Genomic DNA, 18,438 nt, shown 5'->3' with positions numbered 1-18,438 from the left:
CCCATCTTTGTGTAGTTGCCTCTGCTTTTGAAGAGGTATTACATATTTGATTGATTAATTGAAAAAAAAGGTAAGTGTTCAAATGAAGACAAATTGAAAAGTTTTGTTCCAGAAGAAAGAACTTTGGTGAAGACTTACTGTGATAGACAATATGAGGACATGATGAATTTGTGCTGTATTTGCATACAGAATATTGGGAAAAATGTCCTACAGAAATTAGTATGTTGTTCTTGTCATCCTCTGTCCCCATATGTCTCTTCCACCCAAAATACAGAAATCAGATGTTTCTTACAATTATGCCATCATATCTATAACTTTTTATATAGTCTATTTCATTCATAACAGCTTTACAGCAGTCCTTGATAACCTTTTTATTGTTATGGAAATTATCTTTGCTTAATTTCCTCCACTTTATGTTAAGCTAGGTCTTCAGGTATTTCTTAACATGAAAAATTATTGATATTACTCAGGGGTTTATATTGTGATTTTATATCTACAAAATGTATTTTGAAGGGTTGTTCAAAATACACAGACATCTGAAGTTATCCTAAATATAGTGGAGAAGTAGTTACTGAAATTTAAATGGTAAGTTTGGGAACTCTGACTTAGTTATATCAAACTTTTTGAGGTTTCATCTAAGAGAACTTTTGTGCTAGCAGTGAATTTCAAGCTCAATGTGACTTATTTATTTATATAAGGATATAATAATTATATAATTATTAAAAATCTTGTATTAAAAGACCTTTCTTTGTTTAGACAATTTCTTTCTATTTCTTTCTCTATGTGTGGTGGTCTACTTCAGAAGTGGAAAACATTAATCTGACATAGCTAATTTTTTTTTGTCTATATTGAAAAAAATTTTTTCTTTATTACTATTTTTGCAGGAGAGGGGAAAAGCTGATCCTTTCTGGAAGTGAGCTATTACACAACAAATAACCGAATCCCTTTGCTCTCATACTTTTCTTCATATTAAAGGAGCAACTATTTTTATATTGTTCATGATGATCTGTTTATGGAAGCGAGTCTTATTCACCTAGCTCTCTGACTAGTATAGATTATTTTCTTGTTGTTGTCTTTTTTTTCTCAATCTGTCTATATTTTTTTAGTTTTAGTCTCCTTTGTATCTCTTCAGAGATTTATTTTGCTTGATTTATCAAAGAAGCAGAAATTATATAATATGCTCTCTGCCAGTGCATTTCTGTTTTTCCATAAGAACAGTTTTCAAGCCTATTGGCAAAATGTGGTATGGAGAAGAGATCAAAGGTGTTAAGTTTGTTCCAGTTTCATGACACATAGAAAAGGAAGACCCTAACAGTGCCCGTATCTGAGGGAAAAGAGAAAAGACTTTTAACCCTTACTCACTGTAGTTCTTCCTTTCTGTCTGGTAATCTGATAGGTTGGAATCAGAAATGAGCTGTTCAGGGCAATATAAAAACATCAGTGAGTGCTGAGAGTTACTGCAATACAGAGTACTGAGATAAAGACCCAGCATTCAGTACATTGCTTACAAAACAACTTGTTCAAGCATTGGATCTTTAAGCAATTTGAGCTCGCATTTACTTGTTCCATGTATTTTTTCTTTCTCAAAGATATTAAAAATGTTATTTGTTTAATAACAGTGTAGAAAATGCTATCATCTAATTCCTATTGGACTTAATGTAATAGAAAAACAGGTGATGTGTGCTTATGGATTGGAAGAGACCTGCTCTGTTCTGCTGATTTAAACAACTGAAATACTGAATTAGTGGATTAGTGGATCGTGCAAGTCTTGCTAAGATACTTTAGTGACAACATTAGCTTGCTTGTTGTGGTGAAAAATGATGTACTGAATATAAAAGTTTAGTGTCCTACTGTATGTATCCCCAAACTGGAATTTGAGGGACAACTCAAAGGTCAAAAAGATTTTCTGCATGCATCCTATAATCTAGTGGTTAGCTATACAGTAAAAACAGTTTGTACCAGTTATAGTCACCGATACTCAGTTGCTACTCCAGCTTTTGTGAGTATTAAAGTCCTAAAATTTTTGGGGGGCTGTTTTGAAATTCCTTTTTTTACTTAAAGGATCAGAAGCATCTTGATGGCAGGACTTGTGCTGAAGGCCTCCAGCAGCAGACACTTGCCTTCTTTTTTCTCTAATTGAAAGATGGCTCAGCAAAGGATTTTCTTTTTTGTGAGAGGGAAATCTATGTTTCTGGGTGCAGATTCCTATGTCTTTCTCCTGCTCTTTCTGCAGTCAGATTGGCTCTTTTCTGTCTTGTTGCTTGTAATTTGGCCAGGCAGTGTATCACCTTTTGCTCCTGAGGGAGTTGGGTACGTCAGCTGGCTGCCAGTTCTCTGTGGCAGACTGCTTCAGGAGGTCTCCTCTTGTCCACCTTCTCCTCCATGAATTTCATTTGCTCTTCCAGTGGAGAAGGAAAACTCAGTTAACACGAAGAACTATGGGGAATACCTTTTCTTTGTTAAACCTTTAATTCTGGGCTTATCATGAGGGGAGAACTGTGGTCAGAATTTTTTTTAGCTATTTGTTTCCCTATTTTTGTTTTCAATATTTTAGTGAGTGGCATACGGAAACAGAAAATTATTTGTCTTCATCAGACATAAAATGTTCCTTTTCTTCATTCTGTTTCACTGTAGGTTGTTCTAGAGGGGACACAATGACTTCAGAAAAACAAGATCAACCAATTGTTTGCCAGAAAACATATTTGTTTATTTAAAAAAATTTTTTTGACTCCATTTATAGTGGGCAAAGTACACATATTCTACATTTCCTCAAGGTATTAAAGATAAAAAGCTAAAATACACAGTTAAAGCAATTATTTTCTGCTAATTGTCTCCATTATCTGCCAAATGTCATTGATATGATGCTGTTAAATCATGGTTCCTGAAATATTTAAAAATGTTAGTGTATAAATAACCTTCCTGTCCTGGTCTGATTTTTCAATGGCTCCAGTATTCTGAAACTAACAGTACGACTTTTCTTTTTTACGTTAAGTAGTGTTCAGTCACAAGTGATTTCTAAATATGCAGCTAAAGTGTTCAAAGTTTTGGATTCTAAGAAGGTTAGAAGCAGGTTTGTGACAGCACCAATGTTCATTGTGTTGGCATGAAGTAGTTGAGCAAAAATTACAAAGAATTTTGGTGGTGGTGCAAAGTTTTCTGTAATCAGAAGAAGCATGAAGGTGGTAATGGAAATATTGTACAAAATGGGGAAATTGTATATGAGATTATATTGAACACTGAGAAATATAGATACAAGTATTAATACTGACTGTAGCTTTATTCAGCATCATTTTGTTTGCAGGCATTCTATGATCTTGATCTGTCAATGAGTCTGGAAGGAAACTGGAGAAAAATTAATGACTGTAGTTATTTCAAACGAGATAATGGAATTTGTGGGTCATAAAATTGTCAGGAGTACTTTTTTCAGGAAAATTTTAAAGAGTTGGAGTGATGGACCTCTCAGAGAGGCTTTGTGTTTACAATACACATGTGAATGCTCTTGAAGAGTTCGTTAGGTTGTACAGAGTAACCTGAGATGTTGTATTACTCCTCAGTGAATTTGGTCAGATTGCAAGGAGATTCAGTATTGCTAGTGTTCACATTTCAGCTTTTAGAAAATAACCTTCATTTCTCACTCAATAAGTGAATCTCTGTAATACCTACACAAGAGCATCCAGTAGTGCTTCCAGCTGCTGTGCAGGCTTTTAAAGCTGTTAAGGAGAATTCACAGTTCAAAGGATCAAGTGCTTATCATTTTTCTGCTAATATATCCAACTATGAAGGCACTAGGTAGGTAAAAAGCCCTCCAAGAGTAGCTGCTTTCCATCCCTTCTTTGCAAAGAGAAGGATAGCTGCTGGTGGTATCTTACCTCTTTCAGCTGCAAACTGTCTTCTAAACTATCAGTCAGGAGACTTAATAGTTGAAAAGATCCTCCCAGAAGGCTGATGCAGTTTTTTATTGTTTATTGTGTTTATTGCAGTTGTGTATTTTGTCAAACCAGGATGACAGACAGGCAGATGCTAGGAACGTTCAGAGAGCTGTTTGGAAACAGCAGTCTGTAGTGGGTTTTGATAACTATTAGGCTTTGAGGCAAATGTGACTATACAGGTATGTCCGTGTAATTCATTCATACTACAGAGGTGAGGTAGCAGAGATGTTCAGGCAAGGGAGAAAGGCTCTGGCATTTGCTTTCAGAAGTGGCACTCAGGCAAGATTGTGCTCTTGTCTTGCTGTTTTGTATCAGCTATGCTTGATGCGTCGTCGTATTGATGGCGATTCCTTTAGCATCTCAGTTATGACTTAGAGCTAAGTGGAGAGTAATAGAGCTGCTGGCTTGGCAGCAGCCAGTTATAAACCGCTTTCAATATCATATCAGGATTGAATGAGGTCCTATTTTAGCTTTATCTTTTGTGGAAAGCATGCTGAGCTCGTACTGTGAAATGAAAATGCACCTCTAAAATCTATAAACCAATTCCATTTGAAAACGGCAGCATTCTTCCTTCGAATGCAAGAATTGACAGAGTTTCACACTGAAGCTTTTAGGAAGTGAGAAACGATTCTTTAGAATGACAGGCCTGCTGTTTCAAACAGAAGTGCACACTGTACTGTCGTCATCATTACTCTTTCTTGAGAGTTGTGACACTTTCCATTTTACTAGGTGCTATATATACTGTAAACCCTTGCTGGTATAAAATAGCAAAATAACATCCTGAATGCTGTAGTCTTGAATTCTTATGAAAATACTCAATCTTGAACCACTGCAGCTCCAGGCATTGCACTAGTGGTCTGAGTGTCTGTGTATGTCTAATAATGTAATTCCTGGAACCTGGAATTTCATACATCCAGTTAAAATGTGGTGAGTGGCTCAAGAGGGAGTTCAGTGAAACTTAGACAGAAGCAAGGCAATTTGTTAGTTTGGTGACATTAATTTCCCAGCATAGGCAATTAAAGTTTACTTGCTGAAAGAGGGTGTGCACTTCTGGCTTTAGAAGCTTACAAACTAACCTGGACGGATGTATGCAGCAAAAATATCATGTGCCTTGTGTACCAGAAGATACGTATGTGATACCTGCAGCCTCCGTTATACTGCGATAATGCATTGCTGTTTCATCAGAGGAGTTGTACAGTCTGAATCTTAAAAAGTTGAGTTTGGGGAAACTCGGTCATGGCGTAGGCAGAATGAAGTATGTGTATGGAGTGTTATCAATAGCATTTCAAATACAGTATTGTCTTGTCTGGTTTGACAGGAGTTAACACAGAAACAAATAGTTTCTTGTAAGAAAAAGAGGATGGATGCCCCTGCCTCATTCTCCCCAGGCACTGAAAATCCTTGGATGAAAAAAATATCCTGAGCCTTGAAAGTGCTGTCCTGAGTGAGGTGGTAGGGATGAGCTGGCTTGCAGCAGCAGCTACTGGAAGTGTTCTCTTGCAGAAAGAGGCATGCGGGCTACCTGAGCCATGAATAGCTTAAACTTAAAAGAGAAACCACAGTATTTCTCCCATGCATATTTTGATAAATCTAAGGTCCCTTGGGCTAATGCTTTTTCATTACTGGAAGTGCTCTTTCTAGTTATGACAGTCAGCTCTCATTATAGATCTTGAGAAACAGTAGACTTGGAAGAAAGGTGGAAAATCCATTTAGGCAGGTTTTATCACCTTAATCTGTGAATGGATGAGAAATAAGAGAGGTAATAAATGATAAAATGATGTAGACCTGTGGACTGTGTCCCAACATTCAATCTGCTAGTATAGATTTTGAGATCTATAGTAGATTTTGTTCAAGAACGAAACTAGTAATATATTTCTATTAAGGTGTGCATTTGGAAAAGACAAGCTGGTTAAATGCCTTACTAGTATGTACATGTCTAAATTTGAGGAATAAATATGCAGAAAATGTTCTAATGGTGTCAGGAGTCAGCAAGTAGACTTACATTTTAAAAATTTTAAGAAGTGTAAAAAAAAAAAGTCTATACCTAATTAATTCTGTCTGATAGCTGAGACTGCATACCTATCCAAGCTGAACATCTGTTTTGAGACTTTATCATCTGACATTTCTGTTGTCATAGTGCCACTGAAATTACAGAGGTATTAAAACAGATGTTAAATATTAATAGTCCTTTATATGCATGCACAGACTTTTGTCTATTGCCTAAAAACTAATTTTAAAAATAGTGGGTGATGGGCATTGTGTACACAGTTGTCGCTTTGGGATATAGCCTGAATCACCTAGGTGGTTAGAGATCAGAGGCTCTCTACATGGATTTTGGTGGCCTAAGTCAACTTGACTGTTAAGTTGCTGGACTCAGAAAAGCTAAAAAAAAGTGTGCAGATACCGTATACTGTGACACAAGTTCAGCGCTATTGAGCTATGGAATTGGTACAAAAGCTGTGGTAAATTAATGATATAACAAGCAAATCTAAGAGTATTTCTTTGGTGCTGTATATTGCTAATGGATAGTCAACTGTTTTAAGTTTTGAAAGTTCTTAGTTTGGCAGATTCTGATAATTCAAGTTGGACATGAACAGTTCAGTAGTATTCATGTTGTTTGTCATAAATTACTGCATCTTTTTTGCACAATGATATCTTAGCTTTTTATGTAGTTTTATACAGGAAAAAAATGGCTCTTAGATGTTGCAGAATAATTAAAAGTTTGCGAGCTCATTGGGTCACATTGGGTGTTTAATCCTGTTGAAATGAATAGTTTTATGTCTTGCCAGATTCAGTAGATTAATAATATTTGCTCTCTTAGACTTAATATTCCCTCTAAATGCAGTCCTTTCTTATCCTTTAGGGAGAAAAGATAAAGATGAGAGAATCCTTCTTACAATCTCTGTTGTATTTCTAGCTTCTCCTAGAAGCTGCTGTGATAAGTTTTGCTAGGAACAAAGAAGGAAGTGGTAGCAGCTTGGAAGAAGGTAGGGTGCTGATAGCCAGAAGGCAGCAACAATGGTCTAAGGAGATAAAATAGTAGAAATACTGGTTTGACAGTACCTCTGATGGTAAGGTAGTCCAGTCTCCTGCTAAAGCAGAACTGTTACCGTCAATAAGATCAGCTATGCTTTTATTAACAGCGTCTCGAAAACCACAAAGGTGGAGACTCCACAGCCTCTCTGGGCAGCCTCTTAGTGACAAATACTTTCCTAATGTCCAGCGTGAACCTCCTAAACTGTAATCTGTGGCAGTTCCTTGTTAGATTGCCTGGCACTGCAAAGAAGAGTTTGACTGCATCAACTTTGTAGCTGCACTTGAGTTGTGCATTTTGATTAGATTGCCCCATAACTGCCTTTTTCTCCTGACTAAAGAAGCCTAATGCTTTGTTTGTAGTCTGTGTACTCTGGGTTGCTAACCATGCTGGCATCTCTTTCCTGGTCTCTCTCCAGTTTTTCCACACATGCCTTGAACCAGAAAGCCCAAAACTGGACAGTATAGAGTGGGAGTGGGCTGATCTGTACTGAATGGAAGGACCTAGTAACTTTGCTTGATCTGCTGACTATGCGCTTCGTAATTTAGCCCAGTACACATTTAGCAGAAAAAGAGAAAGTATCTAAGAGAAAGAAAATGTAGCCTTGATGACCTTCAGAAGCTAGTTGAACTGAAATTTTACCTGAAAGTACAGGGAATCACTTACTTATCTCATTACTCAGTCCTCCATCCTGATGCTGTTTTTATTTTTCCCTTTGAATCATAGAATCACAGAATGGGTAAGGTCAGAAGGGACCTCTGGAGATCATCTAGTCCAGCCTCCCTGCTCAGCAGGGTCACCTACAGCATGGTAGACAGGATCATGTTCAGGTGGATTTTGAATATCTCCAGAGAAGGGGACTCCACAACCTCTCTGGGCAACCTGTTCCAGTGCTCCGTCACTCTCACAGGGAAGAAATTCCCCCTCACAGTCAGGGAGAACTTCCTGTGCTTCAGTTTTTGCCTGTTGCCTCTTGTCCTGTCACACGGCACAACAGAGAAGAGTTTGTCCCCGTCCCCTTGACACCCTCCCTTCGGGTGCTTGTACACTTTGATAAGATCCCGCCTGAGTCTTCTCTCCCCCGGGCTGAAGAGGCCCAGCTCTCGCAGCCGTTCCTCGTGTCTCTTGTCCTGGGGAGGCCAGAACTGGACACAGGACTCCAGATGAGGCCTCACCAGGGCAGAGGAGAGGGGGAGGGAATCTTCAGGAAACTTTCATTCAGTTTGTTCATGAAGGCATGATGTTTTACTTCCAGTATTAGAAGGGAAATGCTGTCCTATTCCAAAAGAAGTTTTCAGCGCTAATTTCAAACTACTTCTTTTGCCATTTGTATTAAAGTGAAATTTTAACACTCAAGTTAGATTTTTCGCTAGAGAGATAGTGGAAACCCAGTTTCTGAATGAGTCTGTCTTAGGTTGGTCATTTCCTGAAGATTGCTACATCTGCTAAACAACTTGCCACATGAAACTGATTTGAGTTATGATATTTTAATGGAGGTATAATAATCTATATTTGCTTGAGCATTCTTATATTTTTAAACCAAAGCAAAATTCTGTTACTGGTTGTTGCAGTTTAGAAGCATAATATATTTATTTCAGGAATGATGTAGTTTTAACTTGAGGTAACATGAAAAATCTTTTATTTCTCTTCTTTGCCTTTGTGATTATTTCAGAACAGAGCTTGTTCACATAGCAATGACCTTATTTTATAACCTTAAAGTACTTGCTTTAATGGCCATTTGTTTTGGACTATGCATTTTGTAGCCAAATTGTAGAAATTGTCGTCTTGGTGATGAAAAAACTAAAAAAAGTAGGTATACATTGAAACTTAAAAAATTAGAAAATGTCAATAAAACTGCCTTGCTTAGGAAAATTTATTTTTTTTTGTTACACCCATTAAGGCCTCTGGAACATAGCCTGTAAGGACATATGCAAGTATTAATGCACAAGTATTTGATTTAAAATGTTGGCAGTACTTTAGAGTAATTTTGGGTAAATGTAAAAAACAAAAAAAGCTTTATGACTTCACTTTAAACCTATTTATTATAAATTTGATTTTTTTTTTAACAAACACATATTTTTTTTGTAGAAAAGAAGGATGTAACACAGAGCTTGGAAAGTTACACATCAAAATGCCCTGGCACAATGGAGTTCATCACTCTCCCAGATGGTGTGAAGTTACCTCCGGTTCCATTCACCAAATTACCTATAGTGAGGTAAGACTCCAAAATGCAGTCTTTTACTTTTCCGTAGTACCTGTCAAATTTTAAATAATGCTAAAAGGATACAGTCTTCTCAGTTCACATAAATTCTTCACAATACCATGAAAAAATGTCAAAATGTCAGGTTGGTTTGAGAAGTTCTTAGGCCAAAAAAGAACCTTTAAATAGAAAATATTTTCCATAGTTTTTTGTTTCAGAAGGATAGAGAGTTTTTTTTTATTTAACGATAATTGAAGAGCTCCTGATAGAATCTAAGAAAGGTGTTTTTGTAATTGAAGCTGAGATTTGAGATTGATATGTGACCGTGCTGAAAGCTGATGCAAGTTGGATGCTGTCTCTCTCCACGGAGCTTGGAACTGAACTGGAACTGATGCCTTTTGTAGCTGTTCCTTTTAAGATACTATGTTTTCAAGCTGTCCCCTTCACTGGCCTTATACACATTTCTAAATCTAAATTATTTCTTTTTTGGTAGCAACCAAGTACCATTGCTTACTAATTCTAAGGTGCATCAGTCAATCAATGCAATGAGCAGTATCTAGTTTAGATTAAAACACGGTATGAAATATTAGAAAGAGAAAACAGTCATTGGACATTAATAATGAAAGGAAAGCTGTATCAAAAGTGAACTTTTGATGGAAAAGTAATTGCCCTTCAGAAAAAAATATTCTAAAAGTTGTTGAAAAGAGTCCTCAGAGATTTGGGTTCACTTGGTTTGTCGTTGAACACTTCATGAAGCAAGAGTTCTAGTTTCACAAAGAGCTATTTAAACTCTTTAGAGTAAAACCACTTTTTATCTTCAGCTTACTTTCACTCTCTAAAATGAAAATAAATGTTTGTTATACTGTGTGAGCAAATTCCATGATACAGTTAGTTTTACTGTGTACTCTGTAACTTTCATTTTATTTGTTACATTTATTGAAGAAAGACTCTGACTATTTGTTATACATTTAACACCATAGGTGTGTTCACATTAGTGATTTAGTGTGTGGGAAGTGCTCTTTCCTGAGTGCTTTTGTCCTGAGCCTTTACTTGAGATTTGATTGAGTGTGATCGGACACACCAGAGGTGTCCTGGAAACAGTGGTTTGCCTTCTGGTGGGAGAAGCTGTGTGCTGGCTCAGCGCCTCAGCGATCCCAGTTGGAAAGTGTACTCGAGGCGGGGAGAAGCATCTTCTCGGAGGTCTGCCAGCAGTGTGCAGGATTCGGTTAGCAGCGACAAGGCGATTTGGGATGGCTGCGCAGGAAGCTGCTTTGTGTTGGCCATTCGGGGCTGCAGTGAGCGGCAGCCGGTATCAATTTCATCGCTGGAAAACGTGCGATGTGGACATATGTCCTAAAGCCATAAATGGCAGCACCAAATCAGATCCTGGTCCTTCCCTTTGTGCTGCACCAGCTGCTGATCTAGATGTACCCTTACGTGCTATACCCTTACTGCAGCCTTGTGTAAGGTGCTATATTACAACGGGAGAATTATTTGACTAATTTGTTCTCAGCCTTCCTTGAGGGAGGTATAGATTCACTAAACGTCTCTGTATGCAGCTAAGCTGGTCGTCATCTGTCTCCTTTTCAGTCAAGAGACACAGGTAGGCACAGTTTTTTTCTGACCCAATTTAGATATCTGCTTAATGATGAGCTGAATCTTTGGAATCTCTGGATTAAATTGACTAGTTTTCCACTGACCTGAAAGATGTCAAGTGATAAGTTCAGATACCTGTGTCTGTGTGTTAGATACCTTCCCTGAGAAATACGTTCTGAAATAGAAGACTTTCTTTTTTTCCTTGAAAAGTCTGTTTGAAGTGGTTTTTAGAAATCCAAACTTAGTGAAAATTTTATCCTATTTTTTTTAAATAAAAAAGAATTAGTATTCCAAAAATCTAAGTTAATTAAGGAAATTTATATAATCCTTTTTCATACTTGAGTTAATTGATTATAGAGAAGTTAGAGCAATAGCTTCCAAGAGTAAGTTATTTATACAAAATAATGTCTTTTGAGAACAAGGATGCTGTGAAACTCTTATTGCCTTTTGCAGTTCTAGGAATAATCTAAGAATTATAGACTATAAAAATAAAACCACCTTCCTTAATCTGACTGTGTACACTATCTGACTGTTTTGGCAGTCAAAGTAGTTGTAGGAACACCTCATTAAAGTTTCTTTATGAATCTACCTTTAGCCTGTGCTAAAAGAGCAGTGTTTAGCAGTGAACTGTTAAATCCTGAATTAGTCTCAGGTTTAGCCTTTTGCTTAACTTTTAAATTGTGAAGGAAATGGGTTGTATTGGATGTATTCCATAAAACTGTCTTGTTCTCTATCTGAATATTGGGAGATACCAAATTCAAATCTGAAAGATAGGGGAAACTGTGATCCAATTCTTTTCTATAGAAGTCATGCATGCATACATATTCTATAAAAACTATAGTGATAACAATCAATAGTCTGAGAAAATATTTGCTTGCGTCTAAATATAAAGCCTGCAGCTCTGTCTGCCCAGCAGACCTAGCGTAGCGTAGAGCTGTGCAGCTGGCTGGAGTACAGCCAACAGTCTTGCTGCAGTGCTCTTTCAGCTAAATCATGCTAATTTAAGGGGCATAAATTGTAAATGTGTAGAAATGTGGTTTTGGTCAGTGCTGAATAACATAAGTGTACAAGTCAGTCCCTGCTAAATCACTTCAGAATCATGCACATTCACTGGTGATAATGACTTCTATTTGCTGTTGGCATTATATGGTTTATTAATTTTTAATCCATTTAATATGTGGTGCAGTTTTTGTATGTAGAATTCTTAATCAAGATATTATGTCCAACATTCAGATGTCATAGTGAAATGTCTTAGAGAAACTGTTAAAAGCAGTAAAAGATACTTTGGCAAAGGCTTTGTATTTATGTTTGTATTATGTTTAGCCTTTGGAACTTTGCCCCTTTTTTTTTCTTTTCTTTGTTTTGGTCATTTCAAATACCATGGTGCAATCTGGAAAGCTCCTTCATGAATCTTTAAAGACTTGAGGAAGCTTCAAAAGTTTGAGTTTTTTTGGATTGGAAAATTTCATTATAGCATACTGTTAAATCGTCATTAGTATTTTCTTAAATAAATAAGAAAATAATTTATTGATTTTTTTTTCTTTCTATATCAGTGGATACACTATTACCATTTAATAAGTTAGCCATGTTAAAACTCCTTTGGTTACTAACATACTTAAAAGAAGAAGGATTTTTCTTCCTTTTTACCATTGATGACTTTTTAGTTGTCCTTACACATTTTTCTTTCCATTTTAAATTTACTTTAATTGCTTCTAGTTTTTCTTTCATCTGTTTATTTAGGTATAGTACATTTTTTAAAAAATATTTCCTCTCTAACTAAAGTTTTTTTTTTTTTTTTTTTAATTAACACAGTGTTTTTCAATTTTGGTCTTCTCAGCAGCTTGTGAAATTATTTTGTAGTTCCTAATTGTTGCATATTTGAATTCAGTAGGGCTAGGACTAGAAGTAGAAAATGTACTTTATGCAAGCTTTCCATTCAAAGGAATTAAAAAATAATAGTTTTAAAAATAGTTGAAGAATATTCCCTCTAAAGGCATTCATTAAGATTAAGGAGGTTAGTTTAGTAATTCAAACACCACTTATTTAATAATGATGGGTAAGTCAAAGCACTTCTATATATAAAATGTCTGTTTTTTAACAGTTTATCTAGTTTAACATTAGCTTCCTCAAATGAGTATCACTTGCATGTTTTGGTTTAAATTGCATTCCAGTTTGTATCAAAATCCTATCAGAAGAGTTAATGCACTCATTTTGACCTGGTATTTTCAGGAATCTGTCATAGTTTCTCTTTATTCCTACAGCACATTGTCACTAAGCATTGCCCGCAGATGATGTATGGATATGATTTACTTCTTGTTCCAAAATACTTCTAATGTTCTCTAGAATCTTCTTCTTAAGTGTTTTATATCACTGAAATAACGTATTTTTGTATTATTACTCTTACAGCTTCATTATTTTTCAACAGTGGCACATTATCTTGAATGATTAGGGTAATTTTAAAAATAAATTGCTCTTGTATATGTATATACCTCTTATTAGTGGAATACTGATTTGTTTGGTTTTTATAGCTGTTAATCATTGTGCTGAATTCATTGGTTATTTCCCAGGACTTAAATTATTTTCATCTTCTCATTAATGATTTATTGTTTTGAAAATAAGTATACCTCTTTAACTTTGGTAAGTGAATGACTTCAATTCTGTACTGCACTGTAAATGATGCAAAGTTACTTTAGCATGTAAAAGAACTGCATTTTAAAATAAAGGCACTTTATCTTAATTTGTGTTTCTAAGACCTTTATAACTGAGAAGGGTTTCTTTCTTAGTGCCCCAGTACCGTTGTCGTAGTATTTGAAGAACTTCATAAAACATGAAAACTTAATCGTGTACTGTAACATGTATAACTTCTTTGGTTTATTATGGCATTATCCAAAAAATCCAGTGAGATAACTTTTAGTGTAGTAGATGGATTTGGGAAAGTCAGAAAGAAGGAGGTTAGTCCATGAACAAATTGTGGTTTCCTAGGTTTCTTGTACCTGATTTCTTAACTGCTTTTAAAAGTCTCTTAGGTTTTTAGAAGCTCTAATAGTTAATGCCTTGGTACAAGGCCACTATATAATTAAGTATCAATTTAAGTTTACTTCTGGAAAGATTTTTGAGCAGTGTATTTCACTCTGATTTGTCTATCTCAGTGTGGTGATGTCTCTAGCAATTAGCAGAAATTGTACATTTATTCTATGAGAAATATTTTTTTCTTGAAAACTAACTTAGGAAAGGTTGATGACTTAATTCTTGAGTGATTATAAAAGGAAGTTTTTTGTCTCTTGCTGTCATTTTTTAATAAAAAATATGAACACTTTATGCTTAATAGAAGGAAGCAAAAATGATATAATACTGTAATAGAGTGGTGCCTCTGTTTGCCTTTTATTTTTACTTTTCTGACTTCTTCCTGAGGAGGAATCTTCCCGTCTCTTGTAATGCTACTGCTGTTATTAAATATCCACTGGTTAAATGTCCAGTGCTTACTTTTTGTTTGTTTAGTCTCCAATTTCCCATCAGCATTGGAGGATTCATGGTTTCCTTGCACAGTAGCGTAGGGATTTTGGTCTAATAAAGGTGTAGTTTAATAAATCATCCTTTTCTTGTTTTGTTGTCTTGCTTTCTGGTCTTTCAGCAAGACCACTCATGTTGCTATGATATTTTGTTTCTTCCAGAAGCAGGTCTGTGCATTTTAAATGTTTTAAAATTTGCTTTATTCACTTTGGATAACTTTTAGCTATATTACATTGTCCAATGTAATTTTGTCTGTCTTCTAGTTTGGGCTTAATTTAAATATTCAGTCACTTTCTGTGCTAGAGTTATCGAATATCCATCACTTAATTCACACATAGCTTGGAAGCTAGTAGCTGGGTTTCAAATCACTGATCTAACTCGTTTTGTGTTTGATGGTTTTTAAAGAAGTTTATTTTATAATTTTCCTTTGTTATTTGTTTTCTTATACCTTTCTGAAAGTTTTCCTTTAGTTTCCTTGAATTTCTGTTGTTTTCTTTTTTTATCTCTGGTGTTTATTTCATATTTTCCGTTTGCAGTATTTTAATCAGTACCAGAGTGTCATTTAGTGTTTATCAGCATCATTTTTAACATAATCATCTAAAAATATTTATACTTAACAGATCTGTGAAGCTTTTGAATCTCCCCACCAGCCTCCGACCTCACAAAATGAAAAGTTTACTTGGTCAGAATATGTCAACCAAAAGCCCCTTCATATATTCTCCAATTATTGCACACAGTCGGGGTGAAGAACGAAATAAGAAAATAGGTAAGAATATTTTACGGTATTTTCAGTCTTTTTGTTAAGTTGTAAAATGTTTTCTCAGTTAAACTGAAATTCATATTGAACCCAAATATTACTTTCTTGTATTTGAGTTAATCAGCTTGCTTGATGTTGTGAAGAACCAAAGCTTTGGTCTCCTAAGTGACTTTTGGAACCCATGGGAGAGCTTCAATCAAATTCAAAAGGAGGATGAAGTCTCATAGGTGATAGAGTTTTTTTCAGAGGAGATAAACTAGTGGAATTTCCTTCTCAGACAATGAGAAAGGAGACAAAACTTAGTTTTTACACATTCTGATTGGCAGCAGCCAGCTTGGCCACTTGTCATGAGCTAGTGCATGAGCAAGTTTTCATGTTGCATTTTCCTCTTTTCTGGTGGGGGTATCATCATGGACATGAAGAGATTAGGATGAATGAGCTGCAGCTTCAAGGACAAAGGATACAAATATAGGAAACTAGATTGTGGTAGTTCATTGCCCATAGGAAATGTTTCTCTTTATGGTTAATAAATAGGGTTAGACCATTGGGTTTTTAAAAATGATTGCCTGTTTGACATGTCTTACAAGAAAAATAATGTACCCAATACACACCCATTCTGATTTACTGTAAATTCACAATGATTAACTATTTAGTCAGTTTTTCTTAAAGGTATTTGAGTAAAAATCCAAAAAGCCTCTAAGCAATGTTTAGGATACTATAGCAATTTTTTGTTAGAAGATTAATTTGTTATAAAGCACTTAAGTCCAGTAATTACGCTACTGGAAAGACTAAAAGGTTTGTTTCAAATCCTAGATTAAGTTACAAATATTGGTAGTCTTATTTATTGCTTTTGTGCATATCAAATGCATGATACTTCTTAACATAATTATTATTGTCAGCACAAAAGGACTTAGGTGGCTGTAGAATAGAATTGATTGTAGAATTTGCAGAATAGTGTTTATGTTAATTTTGCTTACTCTGTTACTGTTGGTTCTTAGTACTGTCTAACCACTGGTGGGAGGAAGAGTAGAAAAAGAGTGGTTTGAAATATCATCAAGATTTCTTAGATTTTCTGTATCATGGTCTGAATCGTAAAATACTAAACCTTTAGCAGATGAACATCATTAATGTTCTAACTAGTTGTTCAAATGGGTACTTCAGGAACAAGATTAGCAGAAGCTTGCGAATAGGGCAAGAGCATGTGTTCCTCAGGACCTGAATTTCATTTACTGACCCCTCTTACAAGAGTGGATGCATGTGAGAAAGACAAGGAGTGTTTTCTGATTACTGTCTTCACAGAATCACAGAATGGTTGAGGTTGGAAGGGCTCTCTAGTGATCATCTAGTCCAACCTCCCTGCTCAAGCAGGCTCACCTAGAGCACATTGCACAGGATTAGATCCAGGCAGGTTTTGAATATCTCCAGAGAAGGAGACTCTACAACCTCTTTGGGAACCCTGTTCCAGTGCTCTGGCAGTCTCAGAGCAAAGAAGTTTTTCCTCATGTTCAGACGGAACTTCCTGTGTTTCAGTTTGTGCCTGTTGCCTCTTGTCCTGTCATTTGACCCCACTGAAAAGAGTCCGGCCCCATTGTCTTGACACCCTCCCTTAAGGTGTTTGTAGACCTTGATAAGATCCCCTCTCCGTCTTCTCTTCCCCAGGCTAGAGAGGCCCAGCTGTCACAGCCTTTCTCCATAGGAGAAGTGCTCCAGTGCTCTTACCATTTTCGTACCCTATGCTGGACTCTCTCCAGTAGCTTCATGTGTCTCTTGTACTGGGGAGCCCAGAATTGGGCACAGTACTCTAGATGTGGCCTCACTAGGGCTGAGGAGAGCAGCAGGATCACCTCCTTTGACCTAATGGCAACACTCCTCCTAATGCACCCCAGGATACCAATGGCCTTCTGTCCCTTTTTCCACATTCTATGTGCTTCCTTTTTCTGTTTGAATTTTACCAGGTGCTCCTTGCTCATCCATGCAGGTCTCCTGCCCCCTTTGCTGGACTTCTTCCTCATAGGGTTGCACTGATCTTGATCTTGGAGGAAGTGATACTTGAGTATTAACTAGCTCTCTTAGACCCCCCTTCCTTCCAGGGGTTCCAGACCTGTAGGGCATGGGGTTCCTCCAAGTAGTTTCCCGAAGAGGCCAAAGTTTGCTCTCCTGAAATCCAGGGTTTTGATTCTACTTATTGCCCTGGGTTTTGATTCTACTTATTGCCCTGCTTCATCTTTGCAGTACCCTCAACTCCACCGTCTCATGGTCACTGCTGCCAAGGCTGCCCCCAACCTTCACGTCTCCAACCAGTCCTTCTTTGTTAGTACAGGGTCCAGCAGCATGCCTCTCCCTGTTGGCTCCTCCACCACCTGTGTTAAAAAGTTATCATCAGTGCTCTGCCAGAATTTCCTGGATGGTTTGTGCCTAGCTGTGCTGTCTTTCCAGCAGGTATTAGGGTGTTTGAAGTCCCCCATGAAAACCAGGACCTGTGATTGTGAGGCTACTTCCAGCTGTTTGTAGAAGGCCTCATCGACTTCCTCTTCCTGATCAGATGGCCTGTAGTAAACACCCACAACCATGTCCCCCTTGTTAACCTGCCCTTTAATCCTTACCCATAAACTCTAGATTCACACTTCATCCACCCCTAGGCAGAGCTTGATATATTCCAGTTGCTCCCTCATATAAAGAGCAACTCCACCACCTTGCCTTCCTGGCCTGTCTTTCCTGAAAAGCATGTAGCCATCCATCACAGCATTCCAGTCATGTGAGCTATCCTGCCATATCTCTGTAACTGCAAGGAGATTATGGCCCTGCGACGGCACACAGATCTCGAATTCTTCCTGTTTATTCCCCATGCTGCATGCATTGGTGTACAGGCATTTCAGAGAGGTAATCGAGCATGCAGGTTTCCCAGGAGGGGTGAAAGAACATCCTCCATAGCCATGTCCCATGTGCACTTCCCTGACTGCATGCACCCGCTGAAGCCATCCTGACTTGAGCTGTGTTTTGCTGACTACCTTGCCCCTGTAACTCACACATGTGCCCTGCTTAGAGAGGTGGATCCCATCTCTCCACATCAGTTGTCAGTCTTCAAACATGGTCCCATGGTCATAGAAGCCAAAACCCTGTTGCCAACAGCAGTGGTGCAGCCAGTTATTGACTCAGAAAATCCATCTACTCATCCTCCCATCCTTCCCCCTCACTGACAGGAATGAGGAGAACATGACCTGGGCTCCCAGATCCTTGACCACTATCCCCAGAGCTCTGAAACTGTTTGATGGCTTCCAGTTGGCCCTTGGTATCATTACTACGCACGTGGAAGAGCAGCAGAGGGTAATAGTCCCACGTGTGGACAAGCCTTGGCAGCCCTTCCATGACATCTCGTATTCAGGCCCCTGGCAGGCAACAGACCTCTCTCAGC

The 18,438-nt window shown here is 37.3% G+C and overlaps 1 protein-coding gene across 3 annotated transcripts in view; it reads left to right on the top strand.

Annotated features, from left to right (window-relative positions):
• TRAPPC9 (trafficking protein particle complex subunit 9) overlaps window positions 1–18,438 on the top strand; it is a 454,651-nt gene that overhangs the window by 39,402 nt on the left and 396,811 nt on the right. For all 3 annotated transcript variants that reach the window (XM_062570665.1, XM_062570666.1, XM_062570664.1), the window contains 2 exons: window positions 9,052–9,178; window positions 14,890–15,035. In XM_062570665.1, the coding sequence (XP_062426649.1) occupies window positions 9,052–9,178; window positions 14,890–15,035 (273 nt within the window). The remainder of the gene's footprint in view (window positions 1–9,051; window positions 9,179–14,889; window positions 15,036–18,438) is intronic.

Source organism: Rhea pennata, chromosome 2 (assembly GCF_028389875.1).
Source record: "Rhea pennata isolate bPtePen1 chromosome 2, bPtePen1.pri, whole genome shotgun sequence".
Taxonomy (NCBI): domain Eukaryota; kingdom Metazoa; phylum Chordata; class Aves; order Rheiformes; family Rheidae; genus Rhea; species Rhea pennata.
Note: the sequence above shows the minus strand (reverse complement) of the source record. Positions and strands in the feature narration are given on the sequence as shown.